The sequence below is a fragment of the Brugia malayi genome (genome assembly GCF_000002995.4).
Source record: "Brugia malayi strain FR3 genome assembly, contig: Bm_v4_ChrX_scaffold_001, whole genome shotgun sequence".
Lineage (NCBI taxonomy): Eukaryota > Metazoa > Nematoda > Chromadorea > Rhabditida > Onchocercidae > Brugia > Brugia malayi.
Window position 1 is genome coordinate 2,518,971 of NW_025062479.1, and position 23,004 is coordinate 2,541,974.

Genomic DNA, 23,004 nt, shown 5'->3' on the forward strand with positions numbered 1-23,004 from the left:
AGTACCAAATTAACTATCCCCAATGTTTTTTTTTTTTTTTTTTAAAGCACTGCTTACCTAACGATCAAGCTAAATGACGGAATGTTATCGAATTATTAATAAATAAATTCGAAGTGTTTAGGCAATGCAACTATTCAGCAAAATATTTGAATACAAAACGTTTATAGATGAATGTAACGTTAAACTGAAAGATGAATCCGGAATAACATAAGCACTGATGTAGAAATAATTCACAGAGCAACAAGTTAAAATAAAATTCACTCTCCAAACCACAAGATAATATACAGATTTTAAGAAGAAAAAGAAAAGACATATAAAGCAATGATCGATATCGGAGACAGTGGTAGTGCTAATCTCCTTTTTAAAGCTTTTGACATATTTCTGAGATACGTTTTATTTATGAGAAAAGGTTTTTTTTTTTTTTTTTTTTTTAAATAAAAATTTAACAAAAGATAAGGTATGTTACTTAACAAAGGAGAGACAGACACGTACACACATACATACATACACAAACATATATAGACTTATAGCACAGGAAACAAAGCTAATAAAATTTGTTGGAGGAAAAAAAAGTGGCAAAGGAACCCAATATGGATACAAGAAAGCGCAAAAAATTTAGTCAAAAATGATTATTTTTAGAATGAAACCGCAAATGGCGAGCCTGGCACATTAGTTTCGCCATATTTGACAAAAATGAATCCTTTGACCCTTTCCTGAATACGATAAGTAACCACATATCGACCACCGCCTAGATGTCGGACTGTAACCTCTTCACATGGTCCTTTTGATGTAAGAATACCAACGAACAGAAGATTTTCACCTTAATAATAGTTAATAAATTTTTCTTTTACGGAACTATTAATCCATCGTAGTGATCACAATTTCCTTTTCTTTTGAAAGAAATAATTATTTATCAGACTTTTGTGTCACTTTTTTCCTCATATCTAAGAAAAAAGGAGAAAATGAGAAATAAACTTTGTATCATATATAATAAATGAAATCATAAAAGATAAAGGACTAACCCGCAAGAGCAGTATCAATGTTGAAAACAGCTGGTCGACCTGGGAAAAATTTGTTCAAACCACCCCCTTTAACAGTAACTTTGCTTGCATCACCTTTCAATACTGGAACCTGTGCAACAGTCCCTTTGCTTGTCTTTGCCAGTGCATCAATCTGAAAGGAAGTTTTAATTAAACATTACTGGTGAACTGGAAAACAAACCCATCCAAACCCATAAACAGTCTAACAATAATATCAATGCCTATTTCCTTTCCCTCATTTTCTACATTCCATTAAAAAAAAAAAAAAAAGACCATCAAATAATGCATAATTAGAGAACCTTAATAAGCGAAGTGTCCGGCTCACCACCACCACCAAGTTCTTTACCAGTCATAACTACCTTGAACGGTGAACAAGGGATATGAACACCTGAAAAAGGATAAAGAACTTGACGAACTTAATGAAATGAAGGGCAAGGTCATGACATTCACATTAAATGGAAGGGAAATTTCTTGTTCAGAAATATCCATCATAAATACCATTCTTCATACCTTATCCTAAATTGATTATTTTCTTTTAGTTAAAATACCTGCATATTTGATATCTACAAAATACGCTCCAGGTGCCAAAGCCATGTATCGTACTTTATAACCCATTTCCAGCTATAATTATGTAATATTTAATTGGTATCAACTCACACAGAGAGAAAAAAAAAGTAATCATACAATAATAACGATAAATGCAAAACAATAGAATTGTCCGATTAATTTAATTAAGAGCAAACTTTATATATACGCTGGATACAGTCATATATTGGATTCCAGTGTAATACTAAAGATGTAAGTCAATAATTCATCCAACCTTTAACTGATGATACTTTTGGACGAAATAAAACAATAGATGTTGGGAAACGAACTAACCTCATACGCGTCCAAAGTAACCTTCGATGGACCATCAATCTGAACCAGCAGAACTCCGCTCCCAGCATTACAAGTATTAATGATGAATTCGCACTTATGGCCAGTTTCTCCACCATGTATACCATCACCACTTACTGTTACTGCAGTTGGATCACTGTCCTCATTCGCACCGACACGTAAACGGAAGGGTGAATCACGCATTGGTGCGCCATCAAGTGTCACATCAATATAATAACTCCCTGTCTAAAAAACAATATATATGTCGAACGAACAATTACCAAAGTCGACAAACCATTAAAACGTTAGCAATCAGAAGTCATAAAATGGAAAAGAAAACAAATACCTCTGTAGGGATGAATCGTAAAGCGTACGATTCGCCTTCATCAATAGGAACAATATCAATTGTTTCAATCTTATTACTCGGTGTATGAACTTTCGCTTCAAGATGACCTGCTGCACGATGCGTAAGTACCGTGAAGGTGCATGCTTTACCAGGCAATCCAGAATCTGGGAATGACGCTAACTCAAGCCGGCGAGCTTCTCCCGTTGCGGGAGCCACGAACACCTTTAAATGAAAGAACCGATACTCAAAAATTTAACAGAAATAAACGTGGAACACGCAAGAAATACCTAAGGATGTGTATGAAGAATATCAACATCCACAATTATCACATAAATCAATTACTTCCAAAACTAGAAGAATATCATGGAATTACTAACTTTAAATGGTGAATCCGTTATGTGTTGGTTGTTAAATTTAATACTTATCAAGTACTCTCCAGGTTTGCTAACTTTGTAATTAAAATGGCAATTTCCATCCTGAAAAAATAGCGTTATGAACATGCCACATGGATTCCGTTTGTTACCCATCCGTCTACTGTGATAGCTTCTCTCACGAAAAAAAGTATTGCAATGAAACTACATTAGCTATCGCTAATATAGACTTTGCATCAGTCGAAATTGTTTGTAAGTTCATCAAACAATATGGAAGACAAAAATGACCTAGAATAAGACCTATGCAATGCCCAAACCTATGCAATGTATATCTTACCTTATGGTCTTGAAATTGTAGTTCGGCTTCCGACGGTCCTTCCACTGTCACTTCAAGTTCTCCTTGTCCAGCTTCTCTGCTGTAAACATTAAATGACTGCTTCATGTTTGTTTCTCCTCGTAGTATTCCAACTCCTGCTGCACGCACTTTATGTGCTCCTACCTCTGTTATATGTCCAACAGTAAATTGAAATGGACTTCCTGAAAATTAAAAGGTACTTTCAAAAACGATTTTTGCTTTTTCCCATTTCTGGAAGAGGAGAAATTGAGATGTGTGAATAAATAAATGTAATAGTTTACCTAAAACATGCTGCCCTTTATTAAAGACAGAAATTGCATGAGAACCATCCATTTCAGGCTTGAAAATAATTTGGTAAAGGCTATCACCAGTGTCACGCACTTCTATATCAGAGCTTTTCCCATCAGGATTCATAACTTTTGCTGTTGTTTCCATTGGAGATGTATTTTCTAATTTCAAATATATGGAAGCATCCTGATTGGGCAGAATCATGGGTGCCTTAAAATAGTTTTCTAGTAGTTGTTCTCAAATTAGCAAAATCAACCTGTCACGTAGATTCTTGATTCAATTTATGATTTTCAACGCTTTCATAAAATTTAAACATTTACCTGATTCACTTTTTTGGTGGCTCTTTTCTTCACAGATCCCAATCCCTTACCAGTACAGTTAACGGTAAATGGACTATCTGCAAATATAAAAATTCTGTCAATTTCGCTGGAGGAAAACTTTTTTTTTTTTTTTTTTTTAAAAAGGAAAATACATCGAAGCACAATGGAAATTGTTTCCACCAACCTTTTACATGTGTATCTGCAAATTTTATGGATAAAATGTAAATCCCTGGTTCCGTCGGTTTGTAGGCGACATTAATTAAACCTTCTTTTGCTTCAGTACATTTTAGTTCAGCTTTTGATGGCCCTTCAACAGATACAGACAGACCACCATAACCTGGAATTAAATTGAGCACTACCAATATGAATTAATCTTGTTTTATGCAGCCGCGTAAAAAATTTTAATTGACCTGCATTACGCGTATCTACAATCACATCGTTGTACTGCTGAGAAATAGCGTTCGCTTTTCCATTACCGCTAACAGTAACTTTCGACGCATTCCCGACCTAAGTACTTTTCATATCATTTACAGCTAATAAATTGATACAGATGATTAAACAAAAAAAAAAAATGACTTACTTGATTTTTATCGACTTTAACTCGGAAAGGTGATTTTGGTATGATTTGACCATTTTTTTTAACAGTAACCAGATGTTCACCCTCTTCACGAGGAGTAAATGAAACACCTAAAAATAGATTATTCCATTTATAAATAATTTTAATTTGAAATGGTATATATAATTGTAGTTAAACTACCAGTAAACAAAGAATATATGGGGAAGAAAAATAAATACAGAATGACTGAGAAGCAATGATCTGATAATAATGTTGGCAGAATCAATACCAATGTTAGCAGAATCAATTTGACGAATAAAACACGGTTCTTCAATACCACTAGGACTTTTTATTGAAGCTGACAGTCCTTTGACTTCCGTAGTTGCAACATTTAGTGAAACCTATAATTCATAGTAATAAATTTCAACGAAAATCTTGCTGGGAACACCTTGATAAGAAATACTTGAAACGAAATTATTTTAGCATATAATTGCAGAAAATTAAAAGAAAAAAACCTCCGATGTTGATCCAACTGATAAATGGGCACGTTTCTGGCCCTCACCAGCCACAATGACAACGAACGGTGAACCTTTCACCGGATTTCCAGAAAGTTTGACATGTACCTTATATTCACCAGGTACAGGTGGTACCCATGCTACAGAACATGTACCATCCTGCAGAAGAGAAAGAAACTATTAAATAACTTTTAAAAAATTTATGATTAGTTTATTTGTGACTGTAAATTTAAATGTTACTTTATTATCATGACATTTAATTGTTGCTTTTGCAGCTCCTTCAACAGCAACTGCCAATTCTTTAGCTGGTGAACCCTTGGCGCAAACTGTAAATGGTGCTGGTTCACCAACCACTGCACGTGTTAAGCCAGGACCATATACAGTCACATATCCATCATTTGCACTGCTAACGTAGAAAGAGATTGGACTTCCAGACATATTAACTCCATCATGCTGCACTGATAGAAGATGATTGCCGCACTGTTTTGGGTGATATGTCACCGTTATAGTTCCGTCAGCGTTATCCTACAATTCAAAGAGAAAATAAACTTATTACTTAAAAGTAAAACTTTCCACCTTAATGTCTGATTTCTCCACACATTTTTTAGTGCAATATAGAATAGGGTTCTATTGTCTAAGACTTTTTTTTTCGTTGGAACCTAACATCTACGTTAAAAACCTTTCAAAAATTTACCTTGATATGCGCAACATCTTTTTTACCGGACGGCATTCTTACTGATGCACTTAGTTTGTCAGAATGACTATCTGGAGTTACTGAAAAACGAAAAGTATGTGGTATCAAATGTTTCTCTACGTTGTAAAAACACTGCTCCGGATCTGCTTCGCGTTTTAATAATGCTACTTCAGGTTCGCTAGCAACAGCTGGTCCACACTGAAAAGTACGAGAATATTAGATCCTAATTGCAGTTTGCTGTAGAAAAGAAATAAATGAAAAACAAGAAAGGTTCATAATGGCTAAATGATTTCTCATTACAACATAATATTGCAAATAACAACAACTGCTCTCAAGAAGCAGTTGTTATCTGTATAACATATTTTATTTTAATTCTCGAACATGAATTTTTTTTTTCATCATCCCAAAAAAAGCAAAAATAAATGAATTTTGCATCTTGTTTCTTACATTTGTAAAAATGATATTTTACGGTAAAGAAATTTTAACTATTATTAGAATCTTTAAAATTGAAAACTACAATTCAAACTTTTGAAACAAATGACTTAGAATTATTTACTTCAAATTCATGGAGACTGATTCAAGGAATAAAATATTAGATGGTTACGGAATTTCCTGATTCATTAAAGTTTTTAGAAACTATAGGAAAAAGAGAAAGAAATTTCAAAAATTCTAATAAAGGTTTCATTGATAATTGAGATAAAGTCCAATGAACGATGTAAAAGCATATTCCACATATTATGCGATTTATCAATTCAAGGGAAAGAATAAACGAACAGATGTGTCTAATGTTGCTAAACATTTATAACACATGAAGAATACGGAAAATGAAAGAACGATTAGTTTTATATTGCTTCACTTTAGTTTAGATTGTTTACAAGCAAAGAATTAAATAGGCAGATGAGACAAGATGAGAAGAGATCACATTTCCTTGGAATAACCGATAAACTGGAAAAGATATAAAAAGATTTAGGAGAGAAATCAATAAGATTTTTGCGTAGAAAAAAAATTTCATTCATCTTATGAAATCATTTTCTTTGCTACCAATAATTTCATTTTGATAGTCTTAGAGAAAGTTTAGTTTATTTGTTTTCCCGATGTTTACTAAAACATAAGCAATAGAGTGAATAAAATGTTAGCAAATGGTAAGTGTTGAAAATTAGCCTGAAAATATAAACTTTTTCTTTTAACCGATTCAATAAACGATATATACAATTTGATCTAATTTCGAATGGAAAATAAACTACTAAAACAGTTCTGTTAGAACCATCTGGCGATTTCATATAATACAGTGCTGTTTTTTAAATATAAAAATATTATTTTTTCAAAACAGATGTCAGCTTTTTATAGCTCTATTTAATGCATTCATTAGAAAAAGTTATGAATATATGACATTATCAAGTGATATATAAATAAACTGAAATGGTAAAAAGTAATACAAGTGTAAAATTTCATTGCTAATTTAGTCATATCTTCACTGGACTCTAAGGAAAATAAATTCTAGAAAACATGCAAGTTCAAAAAAATAAAAAAAAAAAAAAAAAATAAGAGCGAGCATCTTTGAAATAGAAATTTTCATTATCATTTGATGATTCACAAATAAGTACGACATTAATGATAATGAATACTACATTTACTTAATAAGTAATAATAGAAAACTTATTGCTAGTTTCCGCCATTCTCTCTTTCTTATAGTACTGAAGACCCAGAAGATAGAAAGCGGCCAGTAACAATTTTTAATTATCCAAACAATGCGTAGAGAAATATTTCTCATAGAAAAAAAAAACTTTTCTTCTTTTTGCTAAAGCAGCAAAAAATGCTAAATAATTCATCTAAGCTAAAACTCTAGCATCTTCGCATTTTGATTCAGCACTATAAGCTTAGCGTTTAGAAATGTAGCAAAAAATAACGCTATAAATCACTGAAGAAAAACCAGCTGTTTCAAAGTGGAAACAATAATAACGTCTTACCAATATTACCCTATAAATCGACTCCTCTTTTCCAGCAAATGCTGTGAAAACAAAAAAAAATGTCGATGAAAATAGTAGTAAAAGTAACATTTCACAAAACAACAAAGTGTTTAAAGGATGAAACATTCGTCTTCAAAACCATAACTTACCTAATCCTAATATAGGTTTCATTCTTCGCATACACTAAAATTTTTAATTCACTATATTAAGCTTGCGTCTAGAAATGATCAAAGCTAATTAAACTAAGTAATAATTCTGACCTAGATTAAGTTACTTTAATTGTCCGAATTAAATAAGATTTGCTAACTTCAAAACTGAACGTTCCATTAGGTATTTCAACACCACCGTACAACAGTGTAATTTGATGCGGTCCTCCATGATGTGGAGTAAATGTTACTAAATAACAGCCATCATTTTGTTTCACAACGTTTACTTTTAAATCATCTCTATCGGAGACAATATTTAGTGCACCTTCGCCTGCACAGTTTGCATTTACTTTGAATGTTTTCGGTTCTTCAATAATCCAAAATTTATCGAGCGGTTTTACTGAAATTACATCGAATAGATACGATAATACAATATGAGATGTGATTGACATCGAAATTTTGAAATCTTCTAATTAATCGGTCGTAATAAAGAGAAGTAGTTAAAAGAACTATTTTAAGAAAACGACCGAAAAAGAATTAATAACAATACGCTCATAAATATATGTGAAAAACTTACATTCTAAATAGCACTTGTTTGCGGAACCAATTGGAACAGCAGTGATCTCATATGGCTTTGAATGGAGCGGCTTCCCATCACCATATATAGTAATAAGGTATGTTCCAGCCATATCCGGGACGAATCCCAACAGATATATTCCTTTATTTGGTGTCTCAGTGAGCGATGATTTTCGAGGCTTATTATCGGGACCCTATAGATGAATTCAAAATTAAAATATTCAGTTCGGTAACTATGGTATCAGTGACCAATGGTTGCAGTTGTATTCTCATTAAAAAAAAAAAAGAAAAAATCTTACTTTTATTTCGGCCTTTATGTTGCTAATTTTTTCAGCTTTCTTTCCTTCAACTAACAATTCACATCGAAGAGAAGCACGTACTTCATGTGGTAGAATGCCGGAATCATTCTTTAGCGCTATGAATTCTCGTTCGTCTTGCTCAACAGTAAATTCCCATGGCCTATGATATTCAAGTCTTGACTGTATCTTTATCAGACATGCAAAAAACTTTGGAAGACAATGGTACGATAAAGAATTAGTGTTATCGGAAAGGATAAAAATCATCAATGTGTAAAATACAAATTATCAATATAAATAAGTCGGATAATTTACCTTCCATAGAGAAGTTGACCACCGTATAGGACTTCCAAGGGCAATATTTCACCTGCTCTGGCATTCGGCGTAAATGTTACTCGATATATTCGAGATTCAATTTCTTCAATAAATGGTTGCTGAAAGCCAATAGGAAATCGTACACTGATAGGTTCTATAGCGGTACGTGTAGCATCAATCAAGAATGACGTAGGTACACCAGCTCGTACATGTCCATTATTATATCCGGTTATCAAGATTTTCGACGGATCATATTCATAATCAACTAATACCATAAAGGGTGAACCTACAATAGTTCAGTAAATTACTTCGCGAATACAACTGAAATCAAAAACAGTGAATGATAATAGAAAAGATGAAGCAAAAAAAAAAAAAATGACCGGGAATTTCTTCTTCATTATCACCAAAAAAAATGCTTATTTCGTATAGACCAGGTGTTTGTGCAGTATATTCTACAGTGCATAAGCCATCGGAATGATCAATGATGTTTGTTTTTGATTCTGATGGTCCCTTGATAGCCATTTTCATCCTGTCTCCTCCAGCATCCTGAATCCAATTTTGTTTATTCAGTTAGAATACTACTGCTAAAATATTGTTGTGGTTTTATTTCTTTTAACTAAACTTCAATTTCATAATGGAAAAACGTTTGCAAATGCAAAGAAGAAAATTCATATGCTACTTCACACCTTCATATCCACCTGAAAATTTGCCGGTATACCAACTATTCCACGCCTAAGTCCATCACCAGTAACTCGGCACTTAGTAGCATCTTGTTTTCGTCGAACGATAATTTGCGATTCGTAAACCAAATATTCATCAAAGAAAACAGAAAATTTTGTTTTGCCAACATTTTTGGCTATCCAGGAGCCTGGAAACAAACTATCATAAACCATCAGGTGAAATTCAGAAATTATAATTGTCGATGGGAAAAGTAAGACATAACCTTTGAAAATAGTTGAATCATAACCATTCTCAAGAGGAACCATATATTTCGATCCATTAGCTTCTTCTACAATAACTTCGACACCATTTTTCATAGACATTAAATCCCCAATATCAATAACAATATCTTCTCGATGTCCAATTACAACGGTCTCTGCAAAATTCTGCATGCTTTATGAAATAAAAAAAGATATCAAAAATTTTTTGCAATCTTTGTAAGATAAATGAAAACATCAGTGAAATTCAACATGAGCTTAGTTTCCAACCATTATTTAGACCATCTATCACAATCGATGAAATATCAATTGGTTTAACATTGATGTTCATTTTCAATAATTCCATATCGTCATAATATAATGCCAACTGAAACAAAGTTATAATAATGGTTAAAGTTTGTTAAAATTATACTAATAAGCGGTTTAACTTTTTGGACAATATTACCTTATGCAGACCAGCTTCATGGGGGGTATAACTCGCTATAAGTGTTTCATCTCCATTATCGATCAAAGCCACGTTCACCGGTGTTCCATTTTCATGATGCAATTTCGAGTCAAATCTTTCGACAGTACCAACTTTTTGTGGATCAATGACAAAGCTTACTAATCGATTTGCATGAATATTCGGTCCAATACCAATACCATAAATTCGAATTTTGCTTGGATCAATTATTTCTCGAACTACTACCTGCATATAATAATAAGTAGCTAACCAATTACAGCAAAATCTTATTAGCAATACTGAAGGAATAAGGACTGTTTAGCTAAAAGATTTGAAAACATTAACTTTTTTGATATGAAATTAAAAAAGATGCAATTAAAAAGAGACCACAAATGGTGATCCTGGTATTGCAACACCGCCAACCGATAGAAGAAAATAGTATCGACCAAGTGCTAGTGGAACAAAACGACATTCATACTGTCCAGATTTAGTTTCCACTACCTGTATTGGCACTTCTTCATATTTTTCGTCCAGTGCTCTTACTAATGGTTTAAGACGCACTATAAAGAAGAAAGTGTTTACCGTCACATGTATGCTCATGCAATAAATATTACCAACAAACTATACAGAAGTGAAATTTAAATTAGAATTAGACACTCGTTGTGCAGTATATCGCTTACCGATAACATTTACATATTGGATACAAACGAGTTATAGTTTTCGAAGAAAACTCGCTGTGTCAAATTTATTATTTAAGTTCAATTTACTTATGTTATCAGTTTCAAATTTTCGACCCAAAGATAGATTACATTTCCATATTATAATTGCACTTGCACATTATAATTAATTACTATTGGCAGCCGATATACTCTATACTAGTTTATCCGAAGTAGAGGACCATTACAAACTTCAATTCGAACGCTTTATTATAACAGTAGTAATTAAGTGTAAAAACTAAATACAATAAAATAATTAGGTAGATTAGGGTAAATGCATGCAAAAATGAAACAAAAAAAAAAAAAAAAAGAAAACCTCTAAGAATCAAGCCAGCTATCACAAGTATGATTAAATTCCTCTCAAATATACCTCTTGTGTCAGGCATTTCGATCCAGAATATTAAATCTTCGCCCTGTAGAGCAGTGACGTCTGATTTGATACCAGATAACCGCATGTCAGCAATTTTAAGATTATTATTAGCTGGCTGCACTTGTACGATAAATGGTGAACCTTTGACATGCTCACCAGCGTAACATACCTTCACTGTATAAATGCCGGGTACAGCAGGCTGAAAGTTTTTTCTTTTTTAAGTAAATAAAGTTTTGAGGTTATTAAATTCACTAATTCAATGAAAAAAAAAAAAAAAAAAAAAAAAAAAATGAAGTGCTTAAATCTAAATCATTTATTAAAAGCTAGCTACTAGCTGATAGGAATAACACTTGCCAACTGCAAATATAATTGTAGCTAATCAAAAATTAAGGGAAAATAAACACGTCGTTTGGAATTAAAGAGTTCAGTTAATATGACCAATTTTACTACAAATTTACTTTGTCTTCGTTATTATATGACTAAATAAAGACCAAAGTGAACAAGGAAGAAAATTAACAGTGAATCGAGCAACAGCAGATCCATTCTTATTATCTACCAATTCTATATCCGGTTTCTTGGAAACATTTTCTGCTGTCAATGTTCTCCCACTAACAGCAATATCTGTAACGGACGAGAACATAAATATCAACCATTATAAATCAGTTTCTTCTCGAGTAAACAATTGATACAGTATTGGTTTGGAAAAAATTGGAAGTAGACATTCCACCAAGATGGAGAATTTATCGGGAAACCTACCAATCTGTTCAAAACGACCACCGTTTGTTTCGATAAGGAAGATGCTTGGCAAATTTGCAACACCACTTTCTAGCCCTGGTCCAAATGCTCGTACTTTTGAATCACTTACCGGTGATATCATTATCTTAAACAAGAAACTTAAATCCATCCTAAAAGTCCTTCAAAACCAAACTGAAATAAAATACAAAACTATGCAGATTTAATCCAGAACTAGCTAATTTTATATCAGAACATAATTAAAAAATGATAGGAATAGTCAAAAAAAAAAAAACCACTGGTACTATACCTAATTGTGATACACCACACATACATAATTAACCCTTAAATTGGGATACCATCCATATAATACAACTAAATTGCGATGCTATTCCATTTCTCGTATTGCATCGTACATTTATACGGTATCTTTTTCCCTAATTATTCCATGAAATTCATACAGAACTAAATTCATATATATACTTACCTGTTCCCTAATGATACAATTAAACCCAAGATATCCTTCACTTTTCTAAGTCTTGTGCTAAATTGTTATTTCTAAATTAAACTTTTGTGAAGACACTTCTTTATATATATATATATATAATTTTCTTAAAATATCTTGCTCAAAATGAACCTTATACGGGCTTTCATCGATGTGCTTCCCATCCAGAAGTATATCAACTTCGTAAATACCAACATCCTGTGGCCGATATTTAAAAATTTTTAGGTGCAAATTTTCATCTATAGTTTCACTCACCGATATTTCTTTTCCAGCTATAAAATTTATTTTATATTTAGATTAATGCAAACTTACCTGATCCCCAATGATATCATTTAACCAAACATATCCCTTATTTTTCTAAACAAACTTTTCTGAAGATATATCTTTTGACATTTAATTGATAATTTCCAACTTCTTACTCGCACCATGTCCTCTATTAACAGCAACCGATCTCATCAAAATGCAGTCAGAACTATTTTATCGCTTCGAACAGATAATCCACATTCAACCTCTCTGTGCACTGAATTTTTGCGTCACTATATATTTTAATGCCAAAAAAGGAGTATAGAAACGAATCATCAGCTAAACCTTTGACCTTATTTATCCTAAGCTATATCCAAGGCTGTTTTAGATCAATTATATGATACTTACACAGTTGATGAACTCGCATATGTGGAGGTCCCAATAAGCTACCGCTGTAATCTGCATAGACGATTACTTCTTCGCCACTCTGAATACCATGTGGTTCGAGACCTCTACCCCAAATGTTAATTTGTGCTAAAAACAGAACTATTATCTCATTTGGACCATCTAGAACTGAATACGGTTATTTTTCTCTGAAGCTACAATGAAAAGATAAAAATACTTCTAACCAGAAAACATTTCTAGTGAATATTTAATAATATAACAAAATGGTAGATATTTGCATGTATGACTAAATTACCTTGTGGAATTACTGTGAGTGAGAAGGGACTACCAGCAATGCGGTCTCCTTTTTGGAAAACGTCCAATTCATACACACCTTCTCGTTTTGGTATGAATTCACCTTTGAAAGTATTACCATCAGGTATCACCGGTACCATAAATCCCTTATCGTATGGTGGGGCTACCAAAACCTGTAATGCTTCTTACATCTGCATACAATCCCACATTATTTAACTACCTTTTTTCATGACTACTTATGTAACTCATGCTGAATCATTATTAAATACGAACAAAATATAATTTAACAAAATACTGGACATATTCTCTAAAAAAGTGCAAAAAACATCCTCTAATAATGAATTTATTTCTCTCCCTCTCTCTCCTACTTTGAGTTAAGTGGAGACAAACTAAGAAATGTAGAAGCAATATCAAAGTATCGTTGGAAGCACAATTAACTTGCGCAAGCTAATTAACTAGGGCTAGTTATAATAAGATATTTCATACCTCAATCGGATCGTTCCCTGCATTTTCTACCCTGAATTTAACTGGCATGCCATGTTGTACGTTTCTGTCATATAACAAATGTGCTCCTTCAACTGCTGTTATTTTAGGACTTGCCAACTGAGCGAAGTTACCCGATACCTCGTCACGAACTACTGCCATAATCTATAAAAATTCCCACATTTGAAAATTTGAAATGAGCTACAAATGGCATAACTTCAGATTTTTTAAATTTTGAGATGGCTTACTCTTATAATCCAAAATTAAAAAAAAAAAAAAAGTACACTATTGAAAAAAATGAACAGGATGCACAAAAATTTGCCAAGAAAAAATATTTGATTAAACTATGAATTTAACAGTAATGAAATAACCTGATATTCACCGGCAATTTCCGGTTGATAAATGAAATTATACACGGTTTCTGAAAGTCGGCTCATGTTGTAGGGTACCAATGATTCCGCTGGCCCTTTAATGTTTACTTCTGGAAGCATAAATGCGTTACTGGTTAAAAAAGTAAATTTCGTATTGACTCCAACAATTGGCATCACATCAATATTATGAAATCGACCCATTCGTGGCGTATATTTTGCTCCGGGAAATTGTGAAAGATATGTCATCACACTTCGCTCGTCAACAGCTGGACTGATTAATTCTTCTGGTGCAATTAGCTAAAAAAATTTAATCAACATCCTTTCATAGCATATAAAAAGAGATAAGAAAACCGATCATTTGGTATTTCAAAGAAATCGAAAACGAACAGGAGCGATGTTAAGGTAATCCTTTGCAAGGTTCATTGCTGTACGAGTTGAATGTAAAGCCTGCGATGGTAACCAATTGCGCCAATCTACTCCCAAATCAGGTGCACAAGAATCAACCTGGAGGAAATTTGTTGAAACATGTTCTCAAGATGCAATAAAATATCTTGTAGAAAAAGCCACCTACCAAAGCACCAAGAAGAATTCCATCATTCCAATCGGATGTGAAGTTGGTAAAAGGGAGTCCAGTTGGTAATTTTCCCTTAAGCCAAGTCATAAGTTTTGTTTTTGGTGATACATCTTCACCTTTTGTTGTACTGCCTGTATGGTCATCCCAGACCTGTTTTGAGATAGAATAATGTAAAATAAGTGTCCAAACTAGACCCAAAATGAGCTTCAAATTGCGATCTGCTATTGCTGAACTATCTGAAAATATCTGTTTTCTACAATTGCAACAATTTTAATTATATTTTCAATAATAGAAATCTATCAAAATTAAATCACATATAAAAATATACCGATATTAACAATTTTAATATGTTCCTCATTTTCCAGGAATTTTAGCGCAAGCGATATATTTTCTAACTTCTGATGGCGAAAAGTGACCTTTTTACTGTATCGACCAAGAGATCTTCCTGATAATACTTCCACCAAACGAATTAATTTTAAACCTTCTTCAAAGTCAGTTTCCTGAAGCACTGATAGCAATTTGATAAATTATATAGACAAGAAAACTTTTCATTTGTTAGAAATAAAACTTTTCCTCTTCATCAACTTATTACCAGACTACCAGTGTTCATTTTATATTTCATTTATTGTCAAAATGTCAAAATGATATGGCTATTCAGTACAATGCGGTTCTCATAATAAAATGCCTACAGTATTGCAAATGATCGCATAGATGAATTTTTGGAAGTGTCCATGATGCTTGTTATTCAATTATTTCCATTGTCTAAAGTCATATCTCCCGTCAAATATATCAATTTCAAATATAATGAAATATATTAACAGAAATTGACAGAATTGGTAGTATTAAATTTCACTGATAATATTAAACCATCCTATAATCTCATAATTTTTTATCTTTCTTTAAATAACATACCAAATCAGTGACTTCAACATTTATTGGTTCCAACTTCTGATTAACCCATCGTGTGAAAGTATTCTGCTGGATTTTTTTCCACTCTGCATCTGGTTGCCGATCTTCTAGAACCATCTGTAATTATATCAATTATAACAGTACGAATAATAAAATTTCATATTAATCTGTATGATAAAATCAATTTCAAATGATGTATAACTGCTTCAGTGTGTAAAAAGAGTCTCAGTAATAACTTTTATTTATGAAATTTTTACCTCAAAAGGCTCATCTTGGGTTATTGTATTCAACGACATTTGCCGTTGGCTTAATTCTACCCGTCAGTAACAATTACACCAAAAACTGTAAATATTTAATTAACTGTCCTATGAATATAAGAGAATTTTAATAAAAAAAAAAATTAAATCCCTTTAACAATTCTCAGTGTAAATTTTTGAAATCAGTTGAACACAGAATAACAGATTAAGGACAGAATTATCTGGAAATTAAATTCGAATTATTCAAATATATGAAGAAATGGAATTGTCCCAAACTCAACATAGTGTTAAACATAAAACCAGAGCATATTACTCAAAAAAAAAAGTCTATACAAATCTTTTAATGAACGGAAATTACATAAAGATTAGTCTTATCAATTGGGTTAATTTTACAATACAATATTTTATTATACTATATATCTTAACTGAAACAAATGATATGAAAGTTTCGTAAAAGAAACAGAAACTGGGTAAATTAAAGAAATGAATGAAAAGGAAGGAAAAAATTTTTTCTCCTTTTTCCTTTCGCCTTTTTTACAACTAGATTTCTGTATTGACAATGATGATGACAAGAGGAGAAACCAATGTAACGGTCAAAATGAAAAGTTACACTACTTTTTCTTTAAGCTTTATTGTTTTTATCTTATTATTTTTTTTTCCTCTCTCACTCTCTCTCTTCTTAAGATTAAATAAACTAAATAAATGAAGAATGTAAATTTGAATGTTATTTCTCTTTTGTTAATAATACTGTTAGTTCTTTTCTCTGTTTTTTGTCATGAAGAAACCAGAATTCTGGATATGCTCCTGAAATAGTGGTTTCTGTGAAACAAAAAAAAAAAAAAAGTATTTGATTTAAATTTAACACTTTTTTCTTCTATTACTAATTGATAATAATAATAACATGAAATAAATAATATTTGGAGAATATTTTATTATGTAACTGATTATTTCAATCATTTAATCAATTTCCCAAAACAGGAAATGCTCATTGAGTAAGATAAAAAGGAAAAAAAAAGTGAGATAGGGATCGATTCATTTTATCCTATCGTATTATTTGCTACATGTAATTAATGTTTTAATAATGATTGATAAACGAAGTGATTAATCTATAAAATTGGAAGAAAACATTAAGAGAATTAAAATATACATATAAATCAAAATCTTTCCAAATTCCGCAAAAATATACATATACCCAAAATTAATTTGCATAAATAATCAAATAAATTATTTCCTCATTCAAATGAAATAAATGAATGAACTCTTTGTCTTTTTTTTTGTATTAAAAGAACGAAAGACAAGAAATGAATTGAAATGAATGAAAGATATAAGAAATTTATTGTAAAATGTAAGAAATTATTTATTGTGTATGATAAAATTGGATAAAAGATGAAAATGAAGATATATGATTGATTATATTATACATATATATCATAAAAGAATGGAATAGTAAAAAAAAAATGATTAATAAAGGAGATAGAAAAGAGGTAAAAATGACTGGGATTTTTAGAATTTTAGTCAATGCCACCAAATGTTGTTATGGTTCATATGTTTCTTTTTGTATATTTCGTTAATTCCCCCTCCACCTTTTTTTTCCTTCATTTCGCTTTCTTATTTAGCACATGATAAGAATATTTTAGAAATATACGAGGAAAGGGAATTCTTTTCATCTTCTTTGTTTTAATCATTTATCATATTATTTGTATCAGTTACAGTATAGCATTTATTTATTAAAGATGATAACAATGATTTGAAATGAATGTTTATTATTTTATTAGAACGTTCGATTAATTTAGTTTAATTTAATATCAAATTTCTGCTTTGCCTATTACAATATATTATATGTAACAGTTGTTTTCACCTCGACGCATCTCTTTTCACTGCATACTTTTACTCAAATTATTATGATCCAGTTTCTTCTCTCACTTAAATTCTTGTTTTTTATTTTTTTTTAAAAAAAGTCAAAGGTTAATCTATTTTCTGAGATTATTTTATCAAATATAAGTTCATTAATATTGTCTGAATCATATCATATTTTGTGTCCTATGACACGAAAGATTGTACTCTGTGATAGAAAAGATATCTTCCTCGAGAATGTCTAAATCATATTAAATTATATCGTTCTCGGTTATGGACTTATATGATAGGTAAAAAAGATATTAGCAATTTGAAGACTATTTTCCACTTACTATGAGCACCACTTCTTTCGAAAATCCTATAGATGAATGCTCATCCCTTTATTTCATTTATAATTTAAGTCTAAAAATGACTCAAATTTAGAAATAGGAAGAATGTTATACATAAATACTTGCCATCACTCAATTTTACTAATTTATATTATACATATATATGTAACGTCTAGAGTTATCATAATTTAATACGATTAAAGCAAAATATATTTTTAGAATTTCTTACTTTACTATCTCTGATGATAAATATTTACAAACGTAACCGTACGTTGATTACGCCTACACACTCATGCTATTTCATTTATCCATCCAATAAGCTTCCCAATAGCTCCTGCGTACTATATAAATAATCAAATTATCGATAACATTTGTGATATTTGTCTAATATTTTGATACTTTTACAATGCACCTATCATATTGTTTAACCATACAATCTATAATAGCTACTTGATTCATAAATCACCTAAAAATTGCTTCCTTTGATTTCTTTTCCCTTCTCATTTTCTAGTCCCTATTCAAATTTTTAAATTACATTTTCGAACTTAAACACGTGTGAACCACTGAATTGCATCTTTAGTGATGAGAAAACCTGTTCACCACCACTTAATAAAACCAATAAGTGATGCCAATTTGAGACTTATAACTCATATACCGCAATCATTTGAAATACTCATTTTACGAATAAGTTAATTAGTATTTACCTATATAATTCAAGCATATGAGATAAGCTAAGATGATTTCTACGTTTCAAAAACTTAAACTGAACTAATCTAGATTATTTCTAAGAGATCAAATATTTCCAATATGCTCATCAAAATCAAATTTGTCTATTCCTCATCGAATGAGAAAGAATACACCAATATGGATGAGTACTTTTATAACACTCTATTTTATCTATTTCTAAATTTAATTTCATAATTAAAATTGGTTTACCACTACAAAGTTCATTTAGTCTTTTACGTAAAAGAAAGTACAATAAAAAAAGTGAAAATGAATGTATTAATTGAATAGCAATTAGTAAAATATGAAAAGAAAAGAAAAAATTAGAATAATTATCTAAGGAAAGGAAAAATATTTTAATAAAGTACAAATCATCAATAATATATCTAAAAAAAAAACAACCAAATACAGTGCTAAAATCATCTAATACATTTGATGAGAGAAATTAATACGAGGGAGAGAGGAAGAGAGGAGGAGAAGGACAGAAAGAGAAAAAAAGAAAAAGCAATTATACAAAAGGGATAGAAATATTACGGTAATATGCTATTGTTCCAAACCTAATCTAATATTCTTTTTAAAAAAACAGGAATAAATGAGTAGAAGTTTACCTTTACTTATTTGTACAATTTAGGAAACATTTGTACTTCACGTTTATAGCTGATCAGAAATTTTTAACTAATATATCCTTTTTTTTTTTTTTCACTTTAAAAGTATTTTTGATCGAATTTCTCTTTTTTACAAATATTTCTCATACTGATTGTTGATAGAATAAAAAAAAAAAAAAAAAAAAAAGAAAAATTACTAATTTAACTTTTACAGTTGAATTGAATTAATCTGATGATTACATCTACTTTTCTTAAAAAAAAGAAAAACATTAAACCTACTTGTTATGTAATAATACTTAAAACTGATTTTGAAGTTTTGAAAAAGATGAAACGCTAAATTACTTCATTTTCTTCATTTTTTAAGTAATTAAGCTATTAATTAAGTAATTAAGCTAATCGATTAATTACTTCATTGATTATAACTTATTCAATTTATTTGAAAACTATACATTTAACTAAGTATTAGATGTATATATATATATATATATATATAATACAAAAATAGTTCAATCCATTGGATGAAAAAAAAAAAAACTCCCATGAATGTATCATTTAGTATTTTTATTTATTTCTCATACTTAAAAAATTTTCACATCATATTAATGGTTCCTATGCCATTAGTGATGCTTTTTTTTTTTTTCAAATTCTTCCATATTATTGTAATGGTAAATATATTCTGAAATTCCATACATTTCATGTATTACTTCAAGTATAAAACATCTTATCAATAAATGATCCAATTTAATCGATCTAAAAAAGAAACAAATGAACAATGCATCTTATCCATTTTGCATCTTTTAAAGATAATATCAAATTTTTGAATTTATTTATTTTGCAAAATATTATTGTAGCTAATAATTACCCAACTATATTTTTATAATAACTCTTAACTACATTTACTGTTCTTCAACTCTATGATGACGTATTTAAATATCTTTTCAGAAAACAAAAGCAAAAAAAAAAAATGAAAAAAGGGAAAGATTCAGTATAAAAGATAAAACATCTGTAGAACTTGATCTAATTCTAAATTGTTGCTCATCATAAATTCATTTAAAATAATATAAAGATTAGCATGCTTATTATTATATATTACTTTAACTTATACCAATTAATCAAACAAATAAATATTTAACTCAAACAGTAATCCCAATCATTTCATCAAATCAAAGAAGAAAAGCATACGTCCCATGTCAGACAATGATACTCCAGCAAAAGTAAAACTAACAAAAAATGTGTTTCTTGAATGCGTGCAAAAAAATAATATGTTCGTTACACGTAATGCACAAAGGAAAGAAACAGGAGATTGTGAGAAATGATGATGGATTGAATGGAACAAAAGGAGGGGTAGGAAGCGGGTACAAGTGCGGGTAGGGTATGGGGACGGGAGAAGGCGGGGAAAGGGTAGGGTAGGACAGGGAGTAGTAGCTTGCATGAACGACCGGAAGAAAGGAGGAAGGAAAGGGTTAGATGAGCGCGAGAAAGGATTGTAGGCTTCTTCGAGGACAACGAAAAAAGGGATCGCACTGCATACCAGCATGAATCATTAGAAGGTCATTTTAACGTGTAATGTATGGTTTTAAGTATGTCTATGTATGTGATATATACATATGTATGTGTATGTGTGTACACATACATACCATATATGTATGTGTACATAACACGGGTACCAAGCAATATTCAATATTCATTTAGAATTCACAGCCGACATTGATAACGAAACACAGCCAAAAGAAGAATTTTTTCGTTATGCTATAAAATTATTTCCTAACAAAATTTTTTGCACGTATCCTTCTTTTTCACACGTAATATTTTCAAGTTTTTAAATACTATTTGTTTTCCTTTTTTTTTTTTCTTCTCTTACGTTATTTCTTTACTCTTATGCTTACCACTTAATATTAAAAGAGAGCATCATATTAAGGACAAGAAAATAACATTACCCATTTATCAAATATTAGTAATATAATTTACATATAATTGTTAATATTAAAATTATAATAGTGATATAATAGCACATGAAATAATGTTATTATTGTTATATTTTATTTATTTTCAATATAATAACTATCATTAGAGATAAAATAATTACATTATGATAATGATATTATGAGATATTAGGCATTTTATTTGATATTTATTCAATCAAACAACTTAATTGATCAATGTTAAATGATAATAATTGTGGCAGTGTTTGCTTAAAACGAAAATTTCTATAATATATTAATAACTTATGAGAGCTTAACATAACTTCATTTGCTTTTTTTTTCCATTTATTATTATTTTCTTTTTTCCAATCATCAAAATAACAGAATTATGATAGGATATTGTACCACTATAATACTGTTAATGATATTAATTTCCAAGATATTGTCACATATCTTCAGGTAATTTTAATGCATTTTGTACAAATATATGCTAATATTATTGGTTAGCAGAGAAATTTACAATTGTTGAATAATGAAAGTTCAATTGTACTGTTTCCCAGCTTACAATTATCATTATGAATGGCTAAATGAGATGGAAAGAAAGATTAATGATACGATAAACGATGACAGTTAATCATTATCAATATCGCTATCAAGAATTACAATCATTTTCGCACATCAAATAGTCTATAAGTTTCTCTTTAACAATTCTCATTATGCTACTATTTAATAGCGCCTATATAGCAATATCTACTAAAAAAAAAGAGAAAGAAAAAATTATTCATTGATCTTAATCATTACTATTTTTATTAAATTAATAATTATACTTATCATTTGCCCGTAATTTTCATCAATATTATTATTTTCCAAAAAAACCATAAGTATATTGCTGCAGTTATATACAGTGATAACTATGATATTTAACAATTTAGATATCATAAGGATATGGATACCTTAAAAATTATAGTTATAGATTGAGAAATTGTAGTCTTATGAATTGTTATTCCAAATTCGAATTATATAGTTTGAAGGATTAATTCAGACGAAAATTTAGTCGTAATGATATTAATGAAAATTAATGACTTAGATTTAATATGGTATAGATTTTTATGCAATAAATTGAATGTAATATTTTATATTGTTTTAAAATTTTGGAAGGCATGTAGAATTGTTTAATATCCATGATATTATATATGTGTGTCGGTGTGTGCATGTGCTAGTGTATATGTCTCAGTGTATTCGGAATTCGTCAAAAAAAAAAGTGTCAAACCAATGAGTCAATGACAGGTGGTATTCAACATCGTATACTAAAGAATAAGGAATTTTATCGTGAAATATTGCTCATCGAGTTCTGATTAAAAGTGTTGATGATAAGCATGTCGGTAACATCAATGATTAACTCTCAAACTTACGATTTTATTCTAAGAGCTGTAATTTTTCATCTAGTTATATTTCGCCATCACTCTTCTCTGCCCAAAAACATGATAGATTCAACAATTTGCCCGAATTATGAGAGATTACTAAAGTGAGAAATACTGAATGTCTGAATCATCATCTACTAAATCTATGTGGTGAAGAGATAAGATCTATATAAGTCATGATAAAATTTAAAAAAAAAAAAAGTAATGCAGTATAAAATAAAATGAAGATGAATTCTCTTTTATTAGTAAT

At 30.4% G+C, this 23,004-nt stretch overlaps 1 protein-coding gene across 1 annotated transcript; it reads right to left on the reverse strand.

Annotated features, from left to right (window-relative positions):
* Positions 1-635: 635 nt before the first annotated feature.
* Bma-fln-1.1 (Filamin/ABP280 repeat family protein) lies at positions 636-15,939 on the reverse strand (the record flags this gene model as incomplete). The annotated part of the gene is made up of 40 exons (XM_001894581.2): positions 636-820; positions 1,023-1,173; positions 1,340-1,428; positions 1,589-1,661; positions 1,920-2,162; positions 2,263-2,484; positions 2,640-2,738; positions 2,971-3,170; positions 3,270-3,486; positions 3,597-3,673; positions 3,781-3,933; positions 4,007-4,103; positions 4,177-4,283; positions 4,442-4,553; positions 4,668-4,826; positions 4,908-5,192; positions 5,362-5,559; positions 7,636-7,874; positions 8,052-8,244; positions 8,350-8,509; positions 8,662-8,947; positions 9,042-9,207; positions 9,348-9,529; positions 9,605-9,757; positions 9,870-9,966; positions 10,045-10,287; positions 10,429-10,601; positions 11,128-11,326; positions 11,645-11,748; positions 11,884-12,007; positions 12,497-12,636; positions 13,016-13,141; positions 13,308-13,479; positions 13,793-13,954; positions 14,161-14,457; positions 14,548-14,664; positions 14,732-14,970; positions 15,063-15,234; positions 15,647-15,760; positions 15,901-15,939. 40 exons carry the CDS (start codon positions 15,937-15,939, stop codon positions 636-638), a joined length of 6,564 nt encoding a protein of 2,187 aa, XP_001894616.2.
* Between the last annotated feature and the right edge of the window lie 7,065 nt (positions 15,940-23,004).